At 36.7% G+C, this 20,439-nt stretch overlaps 1 protein-coding gene across 12 annotated transcripts in view; it reads right to left on the bottom strand.

The window, feature by feature from the left end:
* LOC115225588 (coiled-coil domain-containing protein 171) overlaps positions 1 to 20,439 on the bottom strand; it is a 268,237-nt gene that overhangs the window by 75,846 nt on the left and 171,952 nt on the right. For 11 of the 12 annotated variants that reach the window (XM_036498806.1, XM_036498816.1, XM_036498809.1 and 8 more), the window contains 3 exons: positions 13,020 to 13,181; positions 5,246 to 5,284; positions 1,192 to 1,359 (listed from right to left, as the gene is read on the bottom strand). In XM_036498806.1, coding sequence (XP_036354699.1) covers positions 1,192 to 1,359; positions 5,246 to 5,284; positions 13,020 to 13,181 — 369 coding nt within the window. The remainder of the gene's footprint in view (positions 1 to 1,191; positions 1,360 to 5,245; positions 5,285 to 13,019; positions 13,182 to 20,439) is intronic. The other variant, XM_036498818.1, reaches the window with a different exon arrangement.

Consider the following 20,439-nt stretch of genomic DNA (forward strand, 5'->3'; position numbering starts at 1 on the left):
AAGCCTATCTTTTCACTTTTAAGGCTTAGTCTGCCTGACTATTCCACCAGTATGTCACCCTTGGTCTGGCCAGAACTTTGCTCCAGCCACAAATTTGGTCTGTGTTCCACAAAAGGTTGTCCTGTAGGAACTACCAGTTGTGTCCCGCCCCACAAACCAATACTGCATTCAGTCACCATTCTTAAACACATGAGAGTTTGCAGCCTTATCTAATGACAGAAAGGTTAAAGACTAAATTGTATTATGATGGAGTAGCTAAATATTTGTTCCCACTAAAAGTGATGAAACAACAACTAGCTACTATGAGTGGATACCCATACAAAGCAACTAAAACTGTAAGTAAATTGTGAGTGATAACCAAAAGAGTTTTCAAGGAAACACAAAACACCTCCACAAGTTGGCAGATGCAGAAGTACTTCTCCCCAGTGTCTCAGACTTAGCAGGTAGCAATGAGTATTTCAAAGGTCTTAATACTATCCATACAACTGATGCATATAAGTGTCTCTTATCTATAAATATGAAATCCCATTGGCACATAACATGCATTGCTCACAGACAGCTGTAAAATCACAGAGATGCTTATATGTGCTCTACTCACAATGTTGTGAACTCCCAGAGATGTTTATATGTGTCTTTTCACCATCCCTGTGGGATTTTATAGCTATAGATAAGAGATGCTTATGTGTATTTGTAGTATGGAAAGTGTTAGTCTTGGTAATAATGCAGCATAAACAAATGAGTAAAATAAAAGCAATGGAAGAATTACTAAGTCAATAAACACTAATTGACCTGTTACTGAAACAATCACATACAGTTGGAGAATTAATCATAAACTATCTTACCTAAAAACAAATAATGTTAGATGTTTAAAATTTGTTATGAATGGCTTGGCTATCTTGTTTACATTATCATATATTTAAAGTTCAGAGATGCTATGGGATAACTTAGCTAAATACAATATGCAATACAGAATACGCTCACAAAAACAGAGATTTAATGGGATTTATCTTTTTTTACATATGTTATATAATATGCATGTGCTATAGAGTGTATCAATAAAATATGCCTCCTGCTTTTCCTCATAGTATAGACGGATATGTATGCTGCTTAATTTATATTTGTGAACTACAATAGACATGGTGCATGAATGTGTGAGTAAATATTTATGAATAACTGAAGTGTTTTACTTACTTTCTGATTTGCTTTCTGAATACTGTTGAGAACTGATGACACTTGTTCATTAATTAATAAAGTTAAATCAAACCAAGAGAAGTCAGCAATAATTCTTTCTTTTGGGTATGGAAGTGGTCGATCAGCCAGCAGTCGTTGATAGACACTGTGTAGATATGCCAAATTTTCCTTGAGAATATAGAGAAGAAAAGCTAAACATACTGGATAAAAAAAAAATACCTGTTTGTTTGTCTCTCTTTCATGCATGCACATACACACACACATTACATGAAATTTTGCTTTTTAGTGACACATTTATGTAAGTGGTGGGACAAACAGGAAATAGAATAGGCCTGGCTATATAAAATGGATGAAAGATAAAGTTGACCATGGTGGAAATTGAACACAAAAACTTAAACTCTGCAGTACCATAGTAGACCATATATTAGACCAGCCCTCTGCTATCACCACATCAACATTGATAATAATAATGTCAATGGTAAACATTATCTGACAACATGTTGCAAACACACAGATTTGTCCTTTGTACTTCTCAACATACCATATTTTCAATCTACTGTGAGATATCTTTCCAAATTGTTGCAGGACATTTTTGAAGTTTGCTGTACATGTTTATTTTCAGAGCCAGCCTAAGGAAATAAGACAGTGCACATGATCTTTGCATGTCTTCTCTCTCAGTCTGTAAGGGAATGACTAGGAGGGGAGAACCGGGATTGGGAATGTGCTTAATATGGGATGTGGAGATGAAACACTGTAAGGCTGATTAGAGGAGGAAATATGAAGGAGAGGAGAGGGTGGGCCTAAGTGGATGGAGTAGACAAGTAGCTAAATTGGATGAGAAGGGGGCCATAGCTGTAGGGCTAGAATAGGCAAAGAGGTGGAATACTGCATCTGTGGGCTAGTGGTTGTAGTATATTGGTGGTTAGTGAAAGGAATATTATCTTTTCAGGCCCTCCAAAATTGGGGAAACTGATGCAGTGGTGCTTCAGTTTGAACATGTATCTGCAGGAAAGATATGGGTGGGGAGAAAATCCTAGAGGGATGTTGACATTCTGGGGTGGAAGAATTAGGTATAGTAGTTGAGATGTTGGCAAGGCAGAAAGTGAGAGAGTATAAATCATGGGAGGGAGAAGGACAGGTGTGTTGGGTGTACATAAATGGATGTTATATAACTAGTTAGTTTAAAAGAGCAGCCATTGCGTTGGGTCATCCAATAAATAATGCATTTTTTTGTACTTCTTTTATTTTTCAAAATTAAGTTAAAGTTCTTTTTTAATCCAAAATATACTCTCCTTTATTTTCTACAATATTCTTCCATCTATCTGGTAGACTTGCAAGACCCCTCTTCCAAAATTCACTTGTCTGTGATGAAAAATACTCCTCCAGTATTGTTCTGACCTTCAGAGTTCATATTTTTGTGTACAAATGATTTTTGAAGACTGCAGAATAAATGATAATCACATGGGGCAATGTCTGGTGAATATGGTGGGTGGAGCATCGTTTCCCATTCAAACTGCTGTAGCCTTTGGAATGTCATCCATTCTGTATGTGACCAAGCATTATCCTGATGGAAGAACAACTTTCATTTTGAAAACAAAGATGGTCGTTTTTCTTCTAGTGCTGACTTAAGCTGCTCAAACTGCTTGCAGTAGATCTCCTTTGTTATCGTCTGGTTTGGATTTAAAAGTTCAAAGTGGACTAAACCTTTCACATCCCACCAAACAGGTAACAACACCTTATGTGGGTGAAGACATTTAGTCTAAGGTGCTGGTTTCTCCTTTCCCTACCCACTGTCTTTGGTGCTTGACATTTTTATAGAGAACCCATTTCTCATCACCAGCCACTATTTGGTCCAAAAAAGGTTCATTCACAAGATGTGACAGCAGAAAAGAGCACACATTCACTCTCTGGGTGCAATTAGGCTTGGAAAGTTTGTGAAGAACCCATTGTCACAATTTGCTGACTTTTCCAATGGCATGCAGGTGTTGATGAATGGTTGAATGACCAAATCCAAGTTACTTTGCTAGTTCCTCAATAGTTACAATGGAATTCTGTTCCACCAGGGTTTGCAGGATGCCCTTGTCAAGCTCTACAAATCTTCCAGGATGAAGCTTGTCTTCTCAGCTATAGTTTCCGGCTTGGAATTTCTGGAACCGCTGTTGACACTGGCTTACGCTTATTGTCCGATCCCCATATACTGCATTAATATTTCTCACACTTTTCGTAGCATTGTTGCTTTTATTGAACTCATAAAGCAAAATATACTGAATATGCTCCTTTATCATGTCCATTATAGCTGTGAAAAAATAATTGTTGAAATCCAACTGCACTCTTCAAAACTTGTACTAAAGATAAGTACAAGGTAAAATTATTACCTGCTTTTATGGCAAGATGATGCAGGTAGTTTATCCCGTTCCCCTCTGACTTTTAGTTCAGGCAACTGAAAAAATTGGATGGCCCAATAGTAGTGATAGGAAAAACAAAATAAGGAGACGGTACATTTGTGGATCAAAGGAAATAGTGTGCATATTGCTTCAGTGCATCAATCTGATACAAAGCTAGCCTGCTTGTGATTTTACTACACCTCTTATGTGTCCATACCTTATTCTGGGCATAGCATATGGAATTCCTACCTACTCCTTTTTCACATATCAAGCAAGGGCATTTACTGGGGTCCTGTCTTCTTTCCTATGTACTCACTCCTCAAGCCTTTGCTAAGTTCATCATGCAGTCTCTTGATTCCAGGTTAGGTTCCAAGCCTGAATTTCTTCTCTAATTTTGTTATAAGCCGATCCATAAGAACCAGATCATCAGCAAATAGACAAATGGTTTTAAACTTTTCTGTGATGGCCTGAAAGACTATGCTGTAAAGGAGGGTGGGTGATGGCAGCCTTGATGGACCCCAAAATTTGTTGCTAAGCTTGTTCATTCACATTTTACTAACTTCACTTATGGACATAACTTGAACAGCTATCAAAAGTCATTCATATATATAGTTTCCTTATTGACCACCAAATACTCTATTACTGGCTAATGTGATTGGCTATTTGGGGAAGGAAAAAGAGAAATTGTGATAAAAGTTTAGTGAGGATTCTAATCTAGAATAGAAAATGGACTTTGTAAGGATGCATATCTACTCTATGGAGCAACCTTACAGAAATTAAATAAGTAGTTATCAACAAACTTTTCTTCTTTCTTCCAGGATAACAAGCGACAACTATTCTTCTCGTGGTATTGGGTACAATTTCATTACCATACAACCAACAGTATATATATGTACATATATACATGTATGCTAAATGATGATGATATCTGTCTACCTTTACCTTTTATCTTATACTTGTTTCAGTCACTTGACTGCAGCCATGCTGGGGCACTAGCTTGAAGAATTTTTAGAAGAACAAATCAACCTCAGCACTTATTTTTTTAAGCCTGGTACTCATTCTATTGGTCTCTTTTGCCAAACTGTTAAGTTATGAAGACATTAACTCCAGTTGATGGTGGTGGTGGTGGTGGGGGACAAACAAAGACACACACACATATACATACACACAAGACTTTGGTTGGTCCAAGGTAAGAAGACACTTCCCAAGGTGCCAGGCAATCTAGAACCATGTGGTTGGGAAACAAACTTCTTACCACACAGCCACACATGCATCTATATATATATGCCATGTATTGCTGTAAGCATATTTGACATAGTTAATAACTGTTTCTGTAAGCCTGCAATTTTAGTGGTAGGGAGTTATTTGAATAATTTAACCCCAGTACTTGTCTAGTATTTCATTTTATTGACCTCTGCCCCCTTGAGGGATGAAAGGCAAAGCAGACATCAGTGAGATTTGAACTCAAAATATAAAGATCAGAAGAAATACCACAAGATATTTTATTTAATGCTCTAATGGTTCTGCCAATCCCAAGGGCTGGTTAATAGTAAAACTGAGTCACAAGTCTAGGAAAAAAAAAAAGTTTGCAACAGTGCTACTAATATTTCACAGGTTAAGTAAAAGAAAATCTAATTGAATTTATAAATTGACACTATTTACCAACTTACCTCCATTTCCTTCTTATGTTTCACTTTCAAGTTCATGATCTTTATACAGAAAAGAAAAAATTGGAAATAATGAAAATAATAGCAATTAATTTATATAGAATAGTAACTTTTCTTTATTCCATTCTTTATCCTAGACCAGTGATTCTCAAACTGTGGTCTGCAGACCCCCTGGTGTTCCACAAAGGTAGTACTGGGGGTCCATGAGCATGTTAAGCTGATAGATCTTTGAAAACCTGGGATTTGTGGGAAAATCCATTTAAACAAAAGGGGTCTTTGGTAGTGAAAAGGTTGGGAACCACTGTCCTAGACCATTGGAAAATACTCAACCAAAGCCATCTTGGCACACTTGACTCTCCTTTTTGTATCACTTCTACTGTATCTTCATATGAGCTGATACTAATAATTTTCTCCTGAATAATTTTTCCTTAGAATGTCAACTGTCCCTAAATATGTTTTATAAGCAAGCATGGATTTAGAGATGTTTAAGTTAAACATCAATTGTATCATCCCCATGAGCACTTTCAGAGACCTTCAAATATTATGGGTAACAGTCACATGCATAACTAATCCATATCTCTTACCCAACCCTTCCTGAAACTGGAGATAACCACAGGCAGGAATGAATCCTGCAGTAGTTGGGACATAGTTAAATTGCACTGAGATCAGAAGTCCTTACATAGAATTTTGGAAGCTATTAATTATTCATCAAAAGAGACAGGAGAAAAACAACCTAAAATAAATGGCCAGTAGAACAGGCCTGTGTGTGTGTATGTATCAATATATATGATGACATGATAGATCGTTAGCCACTACACACATTTTCTTCTCTTCTTGTTTCCTGTGTCCCTTTCTGTAGAAGAGCGTAGGCTCGAAACGTAAAAGACTTATTCTATTCCTGAGCGTTATACTAATATATCTGTTTGTTTTGTACACCACTTGTCTACGTCTTTTGTTTTTTTCCGTAAACTCTCCCTATCAATATATATCACAGACACCTTTCCAGCTAAGTTACTAATTATTCTTCAAATTACAGGGTGGCATATAAAAATGGAGCCTGGGTTCTGTAGCATAGTGTAAAGACAAAAATAAATTTACATACACAAAACGCACCCAAGTGTTCTTGTGTCATTTTGACGGCTTGTAACTGCTAAACAAAGATGGCACACTAGTTGATGGTTTGCTACATTATCCTCATCATTTAGTGAACAGTTCTAGCCTATTTTTGCAAGATAACATACTCAATTGTGGAAAGAGGGAAGATTGTGGAAGCATATGTAAGAATGGGTTCTTTTCAGCAAACACATGAAATTTTTGAAGTCAAGTTTCTGGACAAAGTCTTGCTGCCAAAGAGAATGATACAAATGTTGGTTAAGAAGTGGCATGCCATGGTGTCAGTGCACATCACCCCAAAACAAAAAGACCCTACAGTTATTCAGGGCATTCACCAAAGGATTACACAAAGTCCTGGTGCCTCACTGTCACATAAGCAGGACGTCATTCAACAGGTGTTGAAGAGTCTAAAGTTAAAGGCGTATCATTTCACTTGTGTATAGCATTTGTAAATTTATTTCGTATACTATGGAACACATGCTACATTTTTGTGCATAAGAAAAAGGGCCCTGTGAAAAACAAGACAAAACAATGGAAAAAATCTTCCTTTTAAATCGCACTTTGCTATCATAAATAGGAGAGAGATACTAGATAATGTAGTTCAAGACACAATTCAGAATAGTACATGAAGTCACTTTGATAATAAGGTCTACAGGGTTAGATATGAGATGAAGGCTAAACAACAACTATTAGATATATACTTGACAAGGGATCGTTAAACTGTCCCTAAATCATATTGTACTGTTTTAAAAAGAGGAATGTTATAGTAGATGAGGTAGCACCAGATTAATTCTGTAAAACAAAAAAAAAAAAAAAAAAAAAAAAAAGGGAGTCATGGCTAGAACACATTTTAGAGACATGGGACTATACAATAACCTTTTAGAGACATGGAACTACACAATAACAATTAAAGAAAAACAATTTTATTTTAAAACAACTATCATTCTCTATTTAGATAAGGGTAAGAACAATTTTATAAATTTATTTATTTATATTAATTGCAGAAGAATATTATTCTAATAATGATGACGACGATTATGATCATCACCAAAATCACAACTCCCATTTAGCTATCTATTTTACTGTTATCTATTCAATTCCTGTAACACATCTTTAAAAATATTTCCAACGGATGTTAATAGCAGTTTAAACAAAAAGTCTTCTGTTAATTTATGCAAGAGAGAAAATTCTGCAAGTTGTCATCTTCCCCAAATATCAATCCTGTTATTATCTCCCTTTAACTGTTTACGCCTACTCCACATTGACTTGCGTAGTTGAACACCATTGCTTCTCCGCCCCCACCACATAAACCAAGGTGAATGGGAGAACTCACTCAAGTGACATCATAGAGTTGAGGCTATGATATAAAATCACATGGAAGACTAAGTAGAGGATAGTTGTGAAAGACAGAGTGCCAGAATAATTTAATGTTTCTGAATATTTTCTATGAATGAATGTTTTAGCAAATTATAAATTTAGTTTCAAACAATTATAATTTCTGATATCATCAAACTCAACTTACATTCGCATTGCTCTTGTACAATAATACACAAGTTCAATTTAACCAAAGAGATTTGTTTTCTTTTACTGGAAACATCAAAAAGTAGAAAGAGCTAACTAGAGATTGGAATTATTAGGATATGATTCCAGTATTAATTATGAATCAGTGTAATCATAATTAAGAAATTATAGGAAGGTGATTAGCCGTCGCCGCCGCCACCGCCACCACCACTATCACTACCATTACGATTTTTACATTTGCTTTTTCCATGCTTATTTTTCCAACTGATACTTGTTAACCCTTTAAGGTAGGGTGTGGCTTGGACAGGTGTTGACGGGTGTAAATAAGTCACATTTGCATTATAAGGTATTTAACTGATTATCATCTTGTATTTTCCCCGCTTTTTTTGTGTCCTGCACGAAAAGACTTGTTAAAGGATTAAGGCCTTTCATATTGCCAGCTCCTTGTTTCAGAATAAGGTATTTATTCCCTTGGTTTTTTTGTAAGTTGAACATGCTTAATATAGAAGATGCAAACAATGACACTGCTTCTTAAGTGGTAATGTTTCACACTAATCAAGGAAATAATGTCAAGACTAAAATGGGAAGAGATACCTCCCTATATATACCTCCCTCTCTCTCTCAGTATGTGTGTGTGTGTACAGGCATGGCTGTATGGTAAAAAGTTTGCCTTCCAACCACATGGTTCAAGGTTCAGTCCACGAACAAGATGAAAATGAGAAATGGCACCTTGGGCAAGTGTCTTATACTATAACCCTGAGTTGACCAAAGCCTTGTCTGTGAACTTGGCAGATGGAAACTAAAAGAAGCCCATCGATTACACATATATGTATGTGTGTGTGTTACTGCCGCCTTGCTTTGACATCATGTGATAGTTGTAAACGAGTGTTACTATCACACAAGGTGTCCTTCATTGCTAATATTCTGTGAAAACATGTCTGGGAAATATTACCTTACTTGGAAACAGGTGAGGGCTGGTTACAAATTCTGTCCAACCTATGTAAGCATGCAAAAGTGAACATTAAAACAATGATGATAATGATATAGCCTTGTAAGTGGTTTGGTAGACAGAGTCACCTATCTCTGTCCTTCTCTTATACTTCAACTTCTCAACCAACAGAAAGCTACCTCCCTTACTACCACTTCTACTCCCAGTTGAGGGTGTCTTTGTTTTGCAATTTACTTGGTGACCCTGCTGGTGCTGGCGTCCCGTAAAAAGTTCCAGTACTAGTGTCATGTAGAAAGCATCAGGACTGGTGCCACAGAAAAAGCATCCAATACACTCTGTAAAGTAATTGGCATTAAGGAGGGCATCCAGCTGTAGAAACCATGCCAAAGGGGATCATAAAAAAACAAAACCTACTCAAAGTGCCATACAGTGGACTGAACCTGAAACCAAGTGGTTGGGGAGTGAATTTCTTAAGCAAACAGCCACACACACACACACAGTAATGCCTCAATATACAAGTTAATTTGTTCCTGGAGACTGCTTGTAAAGCTAAAACTTGTAAAGCAGAGCAATAATTTCCCATAGTAGCAATGTTTCGCTCCCAGAAAAATATTTTACCTGTAAAATGTATAAAACTCATAAATATATGGCAATAAAACAACAGTAGAATGTAAAGAATGTTTTATGTAAAGTAAAAAAAAGTCAAGATCATTTATTATAAAAAATATTATAATCGTTTTCTGAATCACTTTGACTCACACTAGACTTGCGCACACCATCACTTGTAGATGAGATCATCGGTTCACAAGCACTCATAGACGGACTTGCAGAATTCTTTCTAAGAAACAAGTTAGAGCTCCTTACTTAGAAGATTTTTTTTGCTCTCAATAGATTTCTCAGTGATATGCAGAAGCATTTGTTATGGTAGTAGAAACTTTTGCACTTAGTTCAAAATCTGGAGCTTGTGCTTTATATATATATATATATATATATATATATATATATATTAGTAGAAGAAAACATAGTGTGCTCCATTTCTAATCTGGTTGCAATCATCAGCTGAGCACTGTGCTTTGACAAGATTTTGGCCCATCAAGCTCAGTATCTCTTCACATGGTGGGTCCGCAACAGCTGGACGTATTGCATTGCAACTAGACTCATGACAGTTCTGTGGCCTTGTCTGCATTCATAAACCTTCTGGTAATCTAAGCACTACCCTCAACTGCTTATCCTCACGTTCCTTGATGGTCTTCTTAACAGCAGACACACCAGCCACCTTCAGAAACCTTCTGAGAGAAGCTGCTGGGAAACCCCTGCAGCCAACCTCGAACGCAACCAGCTCACAGATATAACCCTTCTCCCAAATTTCAGCTACCAGCTCTTCATAGCCCAACAGCTTTTGCTCATGGGCCTCAGCTACCAAAACCAGGTCAAGTTGGAGTGCTGACACAATGATGTTTTCAGGCAATGGCTTGTCTATGAACACCTCTCATATTCTGTCTTTCGCCTGCTGAGGTTTCTATTTCTTTGGCCTCACACCTTGTTTCACAAATGCTGTCTTGTTTAGCACTAAGTTATCTCTAAATATATACCATCCAGACTGGAGTGCTTTGGGGCAAGCTGACAGCATGTGTTTGAGGCTGCCGACACTTCCCACAAAAGTGGCACTGTGCACTCTCTTGGATACCCCATTTTTTGAGATTTGCTGGAGATGGATGCACATCATGTGCAGTCTGGATCAAAGCTTTCAAATGCCTTGCACTTAACAGCCTCTTGCAACGTTGATATTATCCTGCACAATGGTGAGATCATCCATGAACGCTCTCGGTTTTACTTCTCATTGGTTGAAACTGTGCTCAGGCTTTAAGCCCCCCAGTATGACCTCCATAACCATCACAAAGAGGATTAGGGAGATGGCACAACCCTTTGATATCCCCTTTTCTAGACCAATGTATTCAGTGGAGTACTTTGCAGTAGTGAACATGAACTGGTCAAAGTATGTAGATAGAATGTGTTGGAGTTTCTGGGGCACATAGAAGAACTCCAGGCTTCCCGTATCATGCTATGAAGCACAGAACCATATGCAATTGCTAGGTCCAGCCATACAAAATGCAGCTCCTTACACAATGCTTTCTTCTCTTTGATCTTAGCCCAAATCATTGAGACATGCTCAAGGCATCCTGGGAACCCTGGGACACCTGATTTCTGTATACTAGTGTCCACAAAGCCATTGACAAGCAAGTAAGTAGTGAGTCACTTTGCAAATACAGTGAAGAAGATTTTTCCCTCAACACAGCAAAGAGCGTCACTGAGTCTTCCTCTTAGAGTATGTAAATCCCATCAACTCTACACAAACACTCAGGAACTTTACCACACCTCCATATCTTAACCAGCGATTGCCACAAACACCTCAGTAACTTTGGACAGTTGTTGTACACAGTATATGTCACCTTATTAGGGCCAACAGCAAAACCAGCCCTTGCTTTGTGCACTACCTCCTGAACTTCCCTGAATTTGACCATGGAAGTATCAAACCCTGCACCTGGAGTGGCGATTCTGTTCAGCCCTGGTAAATGTTTAAACTCACCTCCTCTGTTGGCATCAGAATAAGTTTGCTTGAGATGGCTTTCCAACTCTTTGTGACCACTATATATATATAGTGAGAATTTACAAAAAAAGAAAAAAAAGAGGGGGTGTAAATAGCAAACAGATGTATTAGTTTAACACTCAGGAAGTGAGAAAGTCTTTTACGTTTTGAGCCTATGCTCTTCGACAGAAAGGAACACAGAAATAAACAGGGAGAGAAAATAGAAAAGGTTTAGTGGCTAGCAGTCTATCATGGCATATATAGTGTATATATATGGTGTGAATAGAGGTTATGAGAGGTAATGGTGTCAACAAGACCCAAAGGTGTCAGGTAATGCTGAGTAAGTGCTATGGATAAACCATAGTTAAGCTCCAGGTTCAGTGATTATATGAATAAAGAGTCCAACGTAGGTCATATATCAGCATGTGTGTATATAAAAAATTTTTTTTCAGAATGAGATAAAAAACCAAGGCTGTGAAGATTTTAGAACATTTATAAATAGAAGGTCTTACAGTTGTTTCCAGGATATTTATTATATCTCTTCATTGGAGATGACGTGAGAAAATGGCTAGGCAATAGTTAATTTAAATAAGATACAAAATAGAGAGTGAAGTGGAGGAATGACAATAGATGTGAGATATGCAGGGATATTGCATTTGTAGATCCATTTTTTAGGCAGAATGGTATACATATATGATTCCAATACCTTGTGAGTAAATTCCAGTAGTATTTAAAATTGGTCATTCCAAGTATAGAGTTTGTACACAGTGCTATTGAAACGTGGGTTTTATTTAAAGTGACCTAAAAGTAGGGAAAAACACTAGGCATTAGGAAGGGCAATCAGATGTAGAAACCAAGCCAAAGTCAGATTGGAACCTGGTGCAGCTCTCCAGCTTACTAGTTCTAGTCAAATTATCTAACCCATGGCAGCATGGAAAGCAAACGTTTGCCAGAACTATTTCTCTATTAGTTTTTGACTTAACCCATCAGTCTGATGTCTCTAGAATCACTTCTTTCTAAGGCATTTATTTTGACATTGAGCAGCCTACAATGTAACAAAGTGGAGTGTGTAGGAGAATAATGATGAGTAAAACAGAAAACAATAACCATCATAGATAAAGGTGGGTGGATGTTTCCCCTTCTCATCACTCATCAGCTGAAGCCCACCATTTTCTCACAGTATCTTTTTAAGACATCAAACGTCTGGAATTTAATCCTCATCAATAACTTCCCTGTGAACACCATCATATAGTCCTGATTAAACCATTAAAAATTAATCCTAATGCTGTTTAGTATTATTAAAAATCAGTTCAATAAAGAGTTGAAGCAGAATAATTTTAGTATGCAAGCAGAGCAATATTCTCCATTTACCATATTTCTGTTCAAATACATTGTATTTGTTTTAATATATTTGGAAAATAATTTAGTAAAATAACTTTGTCCTTATTAAGCTGGTGTTTGAAACATAAATTAGCATGGAATTTTGATGGAAGGCTTTAATTATATCAGTTTAAATCAAGAAGTTTGTAACAGAATCAAGGGCAATCTCAACCTGGTTTGTATCAAAATGGTTAAATCTGTAATAATTCTAAAAACCATTTCTTTACCTCTTTAGTTAATTCTTCAATCCTGACTTTGTCATTTTTTTTAAGTGAGACACCAGATTCGACTTCAATCTTTAACTGCAAAGTTTCTTCTTCAAGTTGTTTAAATTTTGATCTCAGTCGACATAATTCTTTAGCACATTGTGTATAGTTTGTCTGTGAGTCCTTGAAAAATATATAAAATTAATAAAAATGTTATATATCTGCATTTCCCAGATGATTTATTAAATATTTAAGTAATTAAAAAATTTTTGTATGTTTCCTACTGCACAGGAGTTTAATTGGTTTATTCCTATATCTGAATATTTATATTATTCCTGGTGAGATTTGAATTCAAACAAAGGATATTGGCATCCGTATCCACTAAGCTAATGGTACATGTTCAATTTCTAGACTTATGTTCAAGTTTTCAGTAACTACTTGAGCATCAGGAGTGAAATTCCCTACCTTTAAGACCTTGTTATATATCATAAAGCAATGCATTATAACTCTTATGGAAACACATTCAACAACAAACAAAACAGATGTAGAATTATACATACCAAAGTATGCTATTGGACCAACAAGAAAGAAAGTAGTCAAGGCAGAGTTGTAGTGTGTATTTATGAAGATGTCACACTTGTAGCTGTTGCATCAGACTATACTTGTAACACACTAAAAGTACATATTAGGTAACTAAACACACAGATAAATAGAACATGTCTCTCACCAGATGACTCTAATCCTGGTATTTGTGAGGAGTCTTAGAAAGATAGAAAAATATCAGTGAAAATAAATCACTAAACTACCGTTTTCCTTTTGAGAGACTTCAGTTTTACCAACATCAAATTATGTCAGGATCACAGTCTGTCTGAGAAGTATTACATGACTGAAGATGATCAGAATCTTAAACTAATCAATATACTGTTCAGAGAACAAATGATTCTCTATCCAGCAAGACACACTCTACATCACTGCTTCAAATTTAATGTAGAGCCTGTCCACAATATGAAATGACTTATACAATCTATGATTCTAAGCAGAATTAACAATGTATGGCACCTTACATGAACCAATCCAGCCAGAATTTCCACAAGTTAGACTGAAAATTATTTGAGAAAACAATCTACAGGATTTCCATGCAAGACAACATGGAACTGAAGCAATTATTAAAAATACATTGAATATATCCCAGAAAAGATTCTGACATGAAGATCAGAAGTCTCAAATTGCTAAAAACTAACTGAAGACTGCTATCCGTAGAAATACAAAATGAGAGAATAGAGACAGAAATCAAAGCTGAGAAATCAAACACCTACCAAACAGTGGTTTATAAATTTCTGAAAGTAACGGTATGAGTGACCCTTAAAAATCCCATTATTTGATAGAAACACATCACTTAATACAGACCCTCAAAAGTTTAGTGGAATATTGGATAAAGTATTCAATGAACACACTGTTTTCACAACCAAATAGATAAACTACATGAGTCCTACAGCACTGCAATTGTGTATTGGAATAAAGGATATATTTGCAATAGATAAGATGAGACTGAATTGAGCAACAGGCCCAGTAAAGAATTCAGTAAAAGATGAAAAGATAAAGCATAGTTTGTTGATATTCATAGAAGAGACACCTGGAGGAAGTATAGTCTCCTGCAACAATAAAAGAAGAGTGTATGAGCACTATTTCCCTTTGGCGGAACTGTTATCCATCTATGTGTGATTTGGTTAGTGTAGCCAACCGCTTTACCTCATGCATAGATACACACTGCTGCTTTTTACAAAGTTACGGGAAAATTTTAACCAGTCCCAGCCAAACCTCCAAGAAAGTCAGATGCAATTTGTCATGTTGCTGTCGGAGCTCAACTCCGCCATGTGGACTATATTGAAGGAAAAAATACTCTAGAACTAAATAACTATTTATGGACTGTTTGAACATTTATCCTGTTCACATTTTACAATATACAGTAACAGTGTTACATGTTTATTATGCTGCATACACTGTCTCGATTTGACCCTACAATGAGTAGCTTGAACTCTTCTATTCACTTAGGACACTGTTATATCATACCTCTGAATGCTACACCTTGTATACTGTCAAGCAAACCTTGATTTAATGCTATTGTCATTTCCTCTTATAACAAATTACTATGTTCTATTACACCTTCTGAACATTGTCTATTATTGCATTACAAGGTATTATACTACTGCTGTTATAAAATGTTATTTTAGTGCCTCTTCACTACAAGAGTAATACTACAGAGTCCAAATGAAAATTTATACAAGCAATGCACAGCTAAAATCAAGCAGAGAGTGGAGTGTAAAGAAAGCACAATGCCTGAGTAAGGAAGAACCTAACTAGTAACATCAGCAGTAAAACATTGGGTGAGCTTGTAAATGATCTCTTTCTCTCTCTCTCTCTCTCTCTCTCTCTCTCTCTTACCCACCTTCTATCTCTCTCTGGAAGAACAAAACTTCATCATCAAACATTGTGCATGTATCATACTAAGGTGGAAGATTAGTTGCTTGCATTGCAACTGAGACATGAGGAAAAGCATGGTTGGATGAAAAGGTGAGATAAGTTGAAGTGGTAATTACAAGCGATCCAATGTTGCTTTGCAAAGAAGTATGGCACATGAGGAAAATAGAAAGGCAGTTGGTGGTGGATAGATACAAGGTATGAGGGTAGAGGTAGAACAAACACAGAGACGCATTATCTACCACTGATATCTGAAGAAAAACCATGAATCACTTGTGGTCTGATTACACTTCTCTGCATCCATCCATCTTCACCATTGTTTCCTATGCCCTGGTTGCAATGAAAACAAAGTTTGATTTTCAATTTCAATATGGAAACATCCTCATGGTTTGGGAAGAAAACTTGCTTGCCTTCCTAGTTCATAGTAGGGAAGAACTACAGCTCTTGCCTTATTGATCCGTAGTCCTTTCTCTGTTCATGCACTCAACTTGGATCTTTTATCTGTTCCCATCTCTGCTGCTACACATGTCCTTTCATCCTTAAAGCCTCCAATGTAACAGACCTAACAAACTCTTACATTCACCTCACTGTATGATTCACCTGCACTACCAGGAACATTATGTGGTTAGCTGTATGTTTGGTGAAGTGGGTCAAAAATTAATGGATCAGTTTAGGGAACATCTAGATATCTGACGAGACAATTGTGAATCACCTGTAGATTACCACTTGAACTAACATGACCATGGTTCTCAGTACCTCTTCATTGGTGATTATTTTTTGTATCCTAGGCCCACAATATACTGGTTGCAATGCAAACAATAACTAAACTTCTACCTGTGATTCTGCACTTCATATGATTGGAACAATTGATTTGCTTTCCTCTACCGACAAACATTTACATATACACCCACACACCCCATGTTTACAAAGTATTACCAAACCAACACATACACATACACACACACAAACACAGAGCATCATACATGCAAATGCATAGATTTCACACACTTGTACATAGACCACACCTTCACTTCACATACATATACAATGCACAACTACTTTTCCTGCACTGCTTTCTTACCCAACAATACCACCATCCTCTTCTTCCATCACTTCTACCTACCAACCATGACATTACTTAAAACATACATTTCTCCTTACTTTCAAACAACAACAACAAATACAACAATGCCACTGCCCCTGCCACCACCACCACCACCACCACAACAACAAATACTAAAAATATTTTCTCTTTTACTTTTACTTTCTGTTGAAGGACAACTGTCTGAAATGTTGAACACACATTATCTTTACACTACAAAACTTTATATACTGTGTACTCTTGTTTACTGTTTTCATTTTGTTTTTATCTTTACCATTTCTTCTTCATTTTTGTTCTGTTTCTGATACTTTTACAGGGGATTATCTACCACACTGATGCAGACTGCAATCAAGATTATCAGATTACTCTTAATTCAACTTACCCTGGATCCATTAATATATTTCCCAATATCAAACATTGCAAACTGTCTCTCTCTATGTATTTGTTTCCAATAATATATCTCCAACATCGACAAATGTACACTGTTTCTCTCTTGTTCTCTTGATGAACAATCTATTATGTTAATAGACTGTTTCAACAAGAGAGAAAGAGGGAAATGGTGTACAATGTGTGTGTGTGTGTGTATATATAAATAAAGAGAGAGAGCGGGAAGGAAGAGAGATAGATAGAAAAAGAGAGAGATATATAGAGAGAAATGTGACAAAATGTCATGCTATATATATATATATATATAAATATAAATCTATATACACACATATACATACACAAAAGCCAAGGTCCATGCAGTGTCATGGGCCAAATAAATTTCCAACTTCATGCCTAATGTAAGCCCAGAGCAATCTTTTATCTCATCACTATTTCAGTATTATGTCTCTATTGTTATGTGAGATAATACTTTCAGTTTGAAAGAACTCTGTCTTGTGTGTGTGTGTGTATATATATATATTCCATATGCATTTCAAAACCAAGTTACCAATTTTGATGTATGGTGTATCAAAAGATTCAGTACTATTTCGGCTACAAATTAAACTTAATTTCCATTCACCTGTGTCGGTGGCACATAAAAACACCATCCGAGTGTGGCCGTCTGCCAGCCTCGTCTGACACCTGTGTCGGTGGCACATAAAAAACACCATCCGAGCGTGGCCGTTCGCCAGCCTTGTCTGGCACCTGTGTCGGTGGCACATAAAATCACCCACTACACTCTCGGAGTGGTTGGCGTTAGGAAGGGCATCCAGCTGTAGAAACACTGCCAGATCTGACTGGCCTGGTGCAGCCTTCGGGCTCCCCAGACCCCAGTTGAACCGTCCAACCCATGCTAGCATGGAAAACGGACGCTAAATGAATGATGATATTTGCATTTCAAAAATTTAACATTATAATCTTTTCCATAAATCAGCTGTCGTAAACATTTTATATGATGATGTCACATTTTCTATGTGTGTGTACCTCAAAAGATATCAATCATCACGACACACATGTGTAGAAACATTGGCAAATTTATTCTTATCTGCTTCTCCTCTGGCTAAATAAACCTGCCTCCTAGCTTCCCTTCTGGCAATCTGATACAATTCCCTGCTACCACCATTCTTCCATCCTTCCAAGCCTGTTTCTTTTCTCTAATAGCCCTGTCAACAACATTGTTCTACCACCACATTATTTTGGGTCGAGAGGGGACTTTGCACCATCCACAGATCTGGTCAGTGGCTCTGAGCAGGTTGTCCTATAGAAACCTCCATTTGTCTTCTACACCGTGTGAAGCTATATCCCCCTCTATTTCGTCAAAGGTTTTGAGTAATATGTCTCTAAATCTCTGTCCATTCGCAGGATCTTTAAGCTTCCAGACCCTTCTCTCCATGCTGGTCGTCTTCTGGGCATCCACTTAGCCCTGATCCTAAAGTCACTAACTACCAGTCTATGTTGTAAGGTACATTCTTCGCCTGGGAAGGTTTTGGCATTTATAAGCAGCCATCTTTCCCTTTTTCTGGCGAGGATGTAGTCAATTTGGTTAGTGTGTCTGCCAGAAAGGTAGGTGACTAGGTGACTGGCAGGTTTCCTGAAGTTAGTATTGCAAACCATAAGATCATTTGCATCGCAGAACTCTAGCAGTCTGGTTCCCTCCTTGTTGCGGGAACCAAAACTGTAGCCTCCATGTACACCATGGAAGCCCCCTGTATGTTGTCCAATATGTCCATTGAAGTCACCAGCCACAAAAAGAAGGTCCCTGTCATTTGTCAACGTGTTTATCTGCAAGAGGGTATCATAGAATCGGTCATTATAGTTACTAAGGAATTTATATACAATTATAAATATTTAGGGGTGAAAAACGTATTCGTACAGAACATAAATAACTGATAATTCTGATTTAATACTTCGTAGCATAACCATTATTCAGTCCCACTTCAACCAATCTTGTCTTGTAGTTCTTAATCAATGACTCACATGTTTCTTTAGGAATTTTTTCCCATTCTCCTTGACAAATTTTCTTCAAATCTGCAATGCACATTGGGGCTCTTGAATGAATTTTAATTTTAAAATAATGCCACAAATTTTCACTGGGGTTCAAGTCAGGTGACTCACTTAGCCATTCTAATAATTTTATATTGTGATCGACAATCCATTTTTTGGTAGACTTTGCCGTGTGCTTAGGGTTGTTATCCTGTTTTAAAACCCACCCTTCACAAAGCTGGAGCTTTTCTGCAGAGTCCCATAAATTATTGTTAAAAATATTTTGGTACATCTCTGCATTCATTCTACCATCTATCACATGTAAATTGCCAGTACCATTTGCAGATAAACACCCCAACACCATGATGTTTCCACCTCCAAACTTCATGGTAGGAATTGTGTTTTTCGGCGAATAGGCAGTACCATCTTTCCTCCAAACATGGCTACACAAATTTCTTCCAAACAATTCAATTTTCGACTCGTCTGTCCATAGAACATTTTCCCAGAATGTATCAGGTTTATCTTTATGTTCATAAACAAATTTTAAACGGGCATCTCTATGCCTTTTAGTCAACAGCGGAGTTTTTCTAGTAGAGTGTAACTTCAGTTCATTCCTATGAAGTTCATTGCTGATTGTTCATAGAGTAACACTAGTCCCTGAAGCTAACAAATCTTCTTACAACTCCTTTCTGGTGATCATTGTGTTTTTTTCGATTCTTCACTTCATTTTTCTTAAAGATCTAGGGGAAATCTTGCATGGTGCACTGGATCATATTCTGTTTTCAACAGTTCCTGATTTTTTATATCTTTGAATAAATGAAGAAGTGGTAGAAAATGGAATATAAAGGGTCTCTGATATTTTCCTGTAATTTTTACCTGCTTTCCACTGTTCAATAATTAAGTTTTTCACTGTATTTGTGAGTTCTTTACTTTTCGCCATTATTACAGTAGTACTTTATGTTGTCTCAGTGCTGAATGAAGAAGCTAGCATTTTGACACTTAAAAATGACAACTGATAAGATTATTGGAACAAATGAGAAAGTTCTAGTAAAAAAATATTATTTTAACAGTATTTTGTGGCATAAAAAAATCATAAATTTATTCTGTACGAATACTTTTTTCACCCCTAAATATTTATGATTGTATATAAATTCCTTAGTTACTATAATTTATTAGTTTCTTTTGCATATTCTTAGTTTATGCATGCATGTGTATGCAAATATAGTATTGGTATATCCCATTTATGTTCATTAGAAATTAGATAAATAAAGAATTTTGACATATACGAATATTTATTTCCCCCCACTGTATATATATATATATATATATATATATATACATACATTTTTTTAGTTTCCACTAAGAGCTGTGGCCATGCTGGAGCACCGCCATTTTGCTACAGTAATATGTGGCACTTGGTGAAGAATGGAACTTGATGTAGCAACCTTCATT

The sequence above is a fragment of the Octopus sinensis genome, linkage group LG2, assembly GCF_006345805.1.
Source record: "Octopus sinensis linkage group LG2, ASM634580v1, whole genome shotgun sequence".
Lineage (NCBI taxonomy): Eukaryota > Metazoa > Mollusca > Cephalopoda > Octopoda > Octopodidae > Octopus > Octopus sinensis.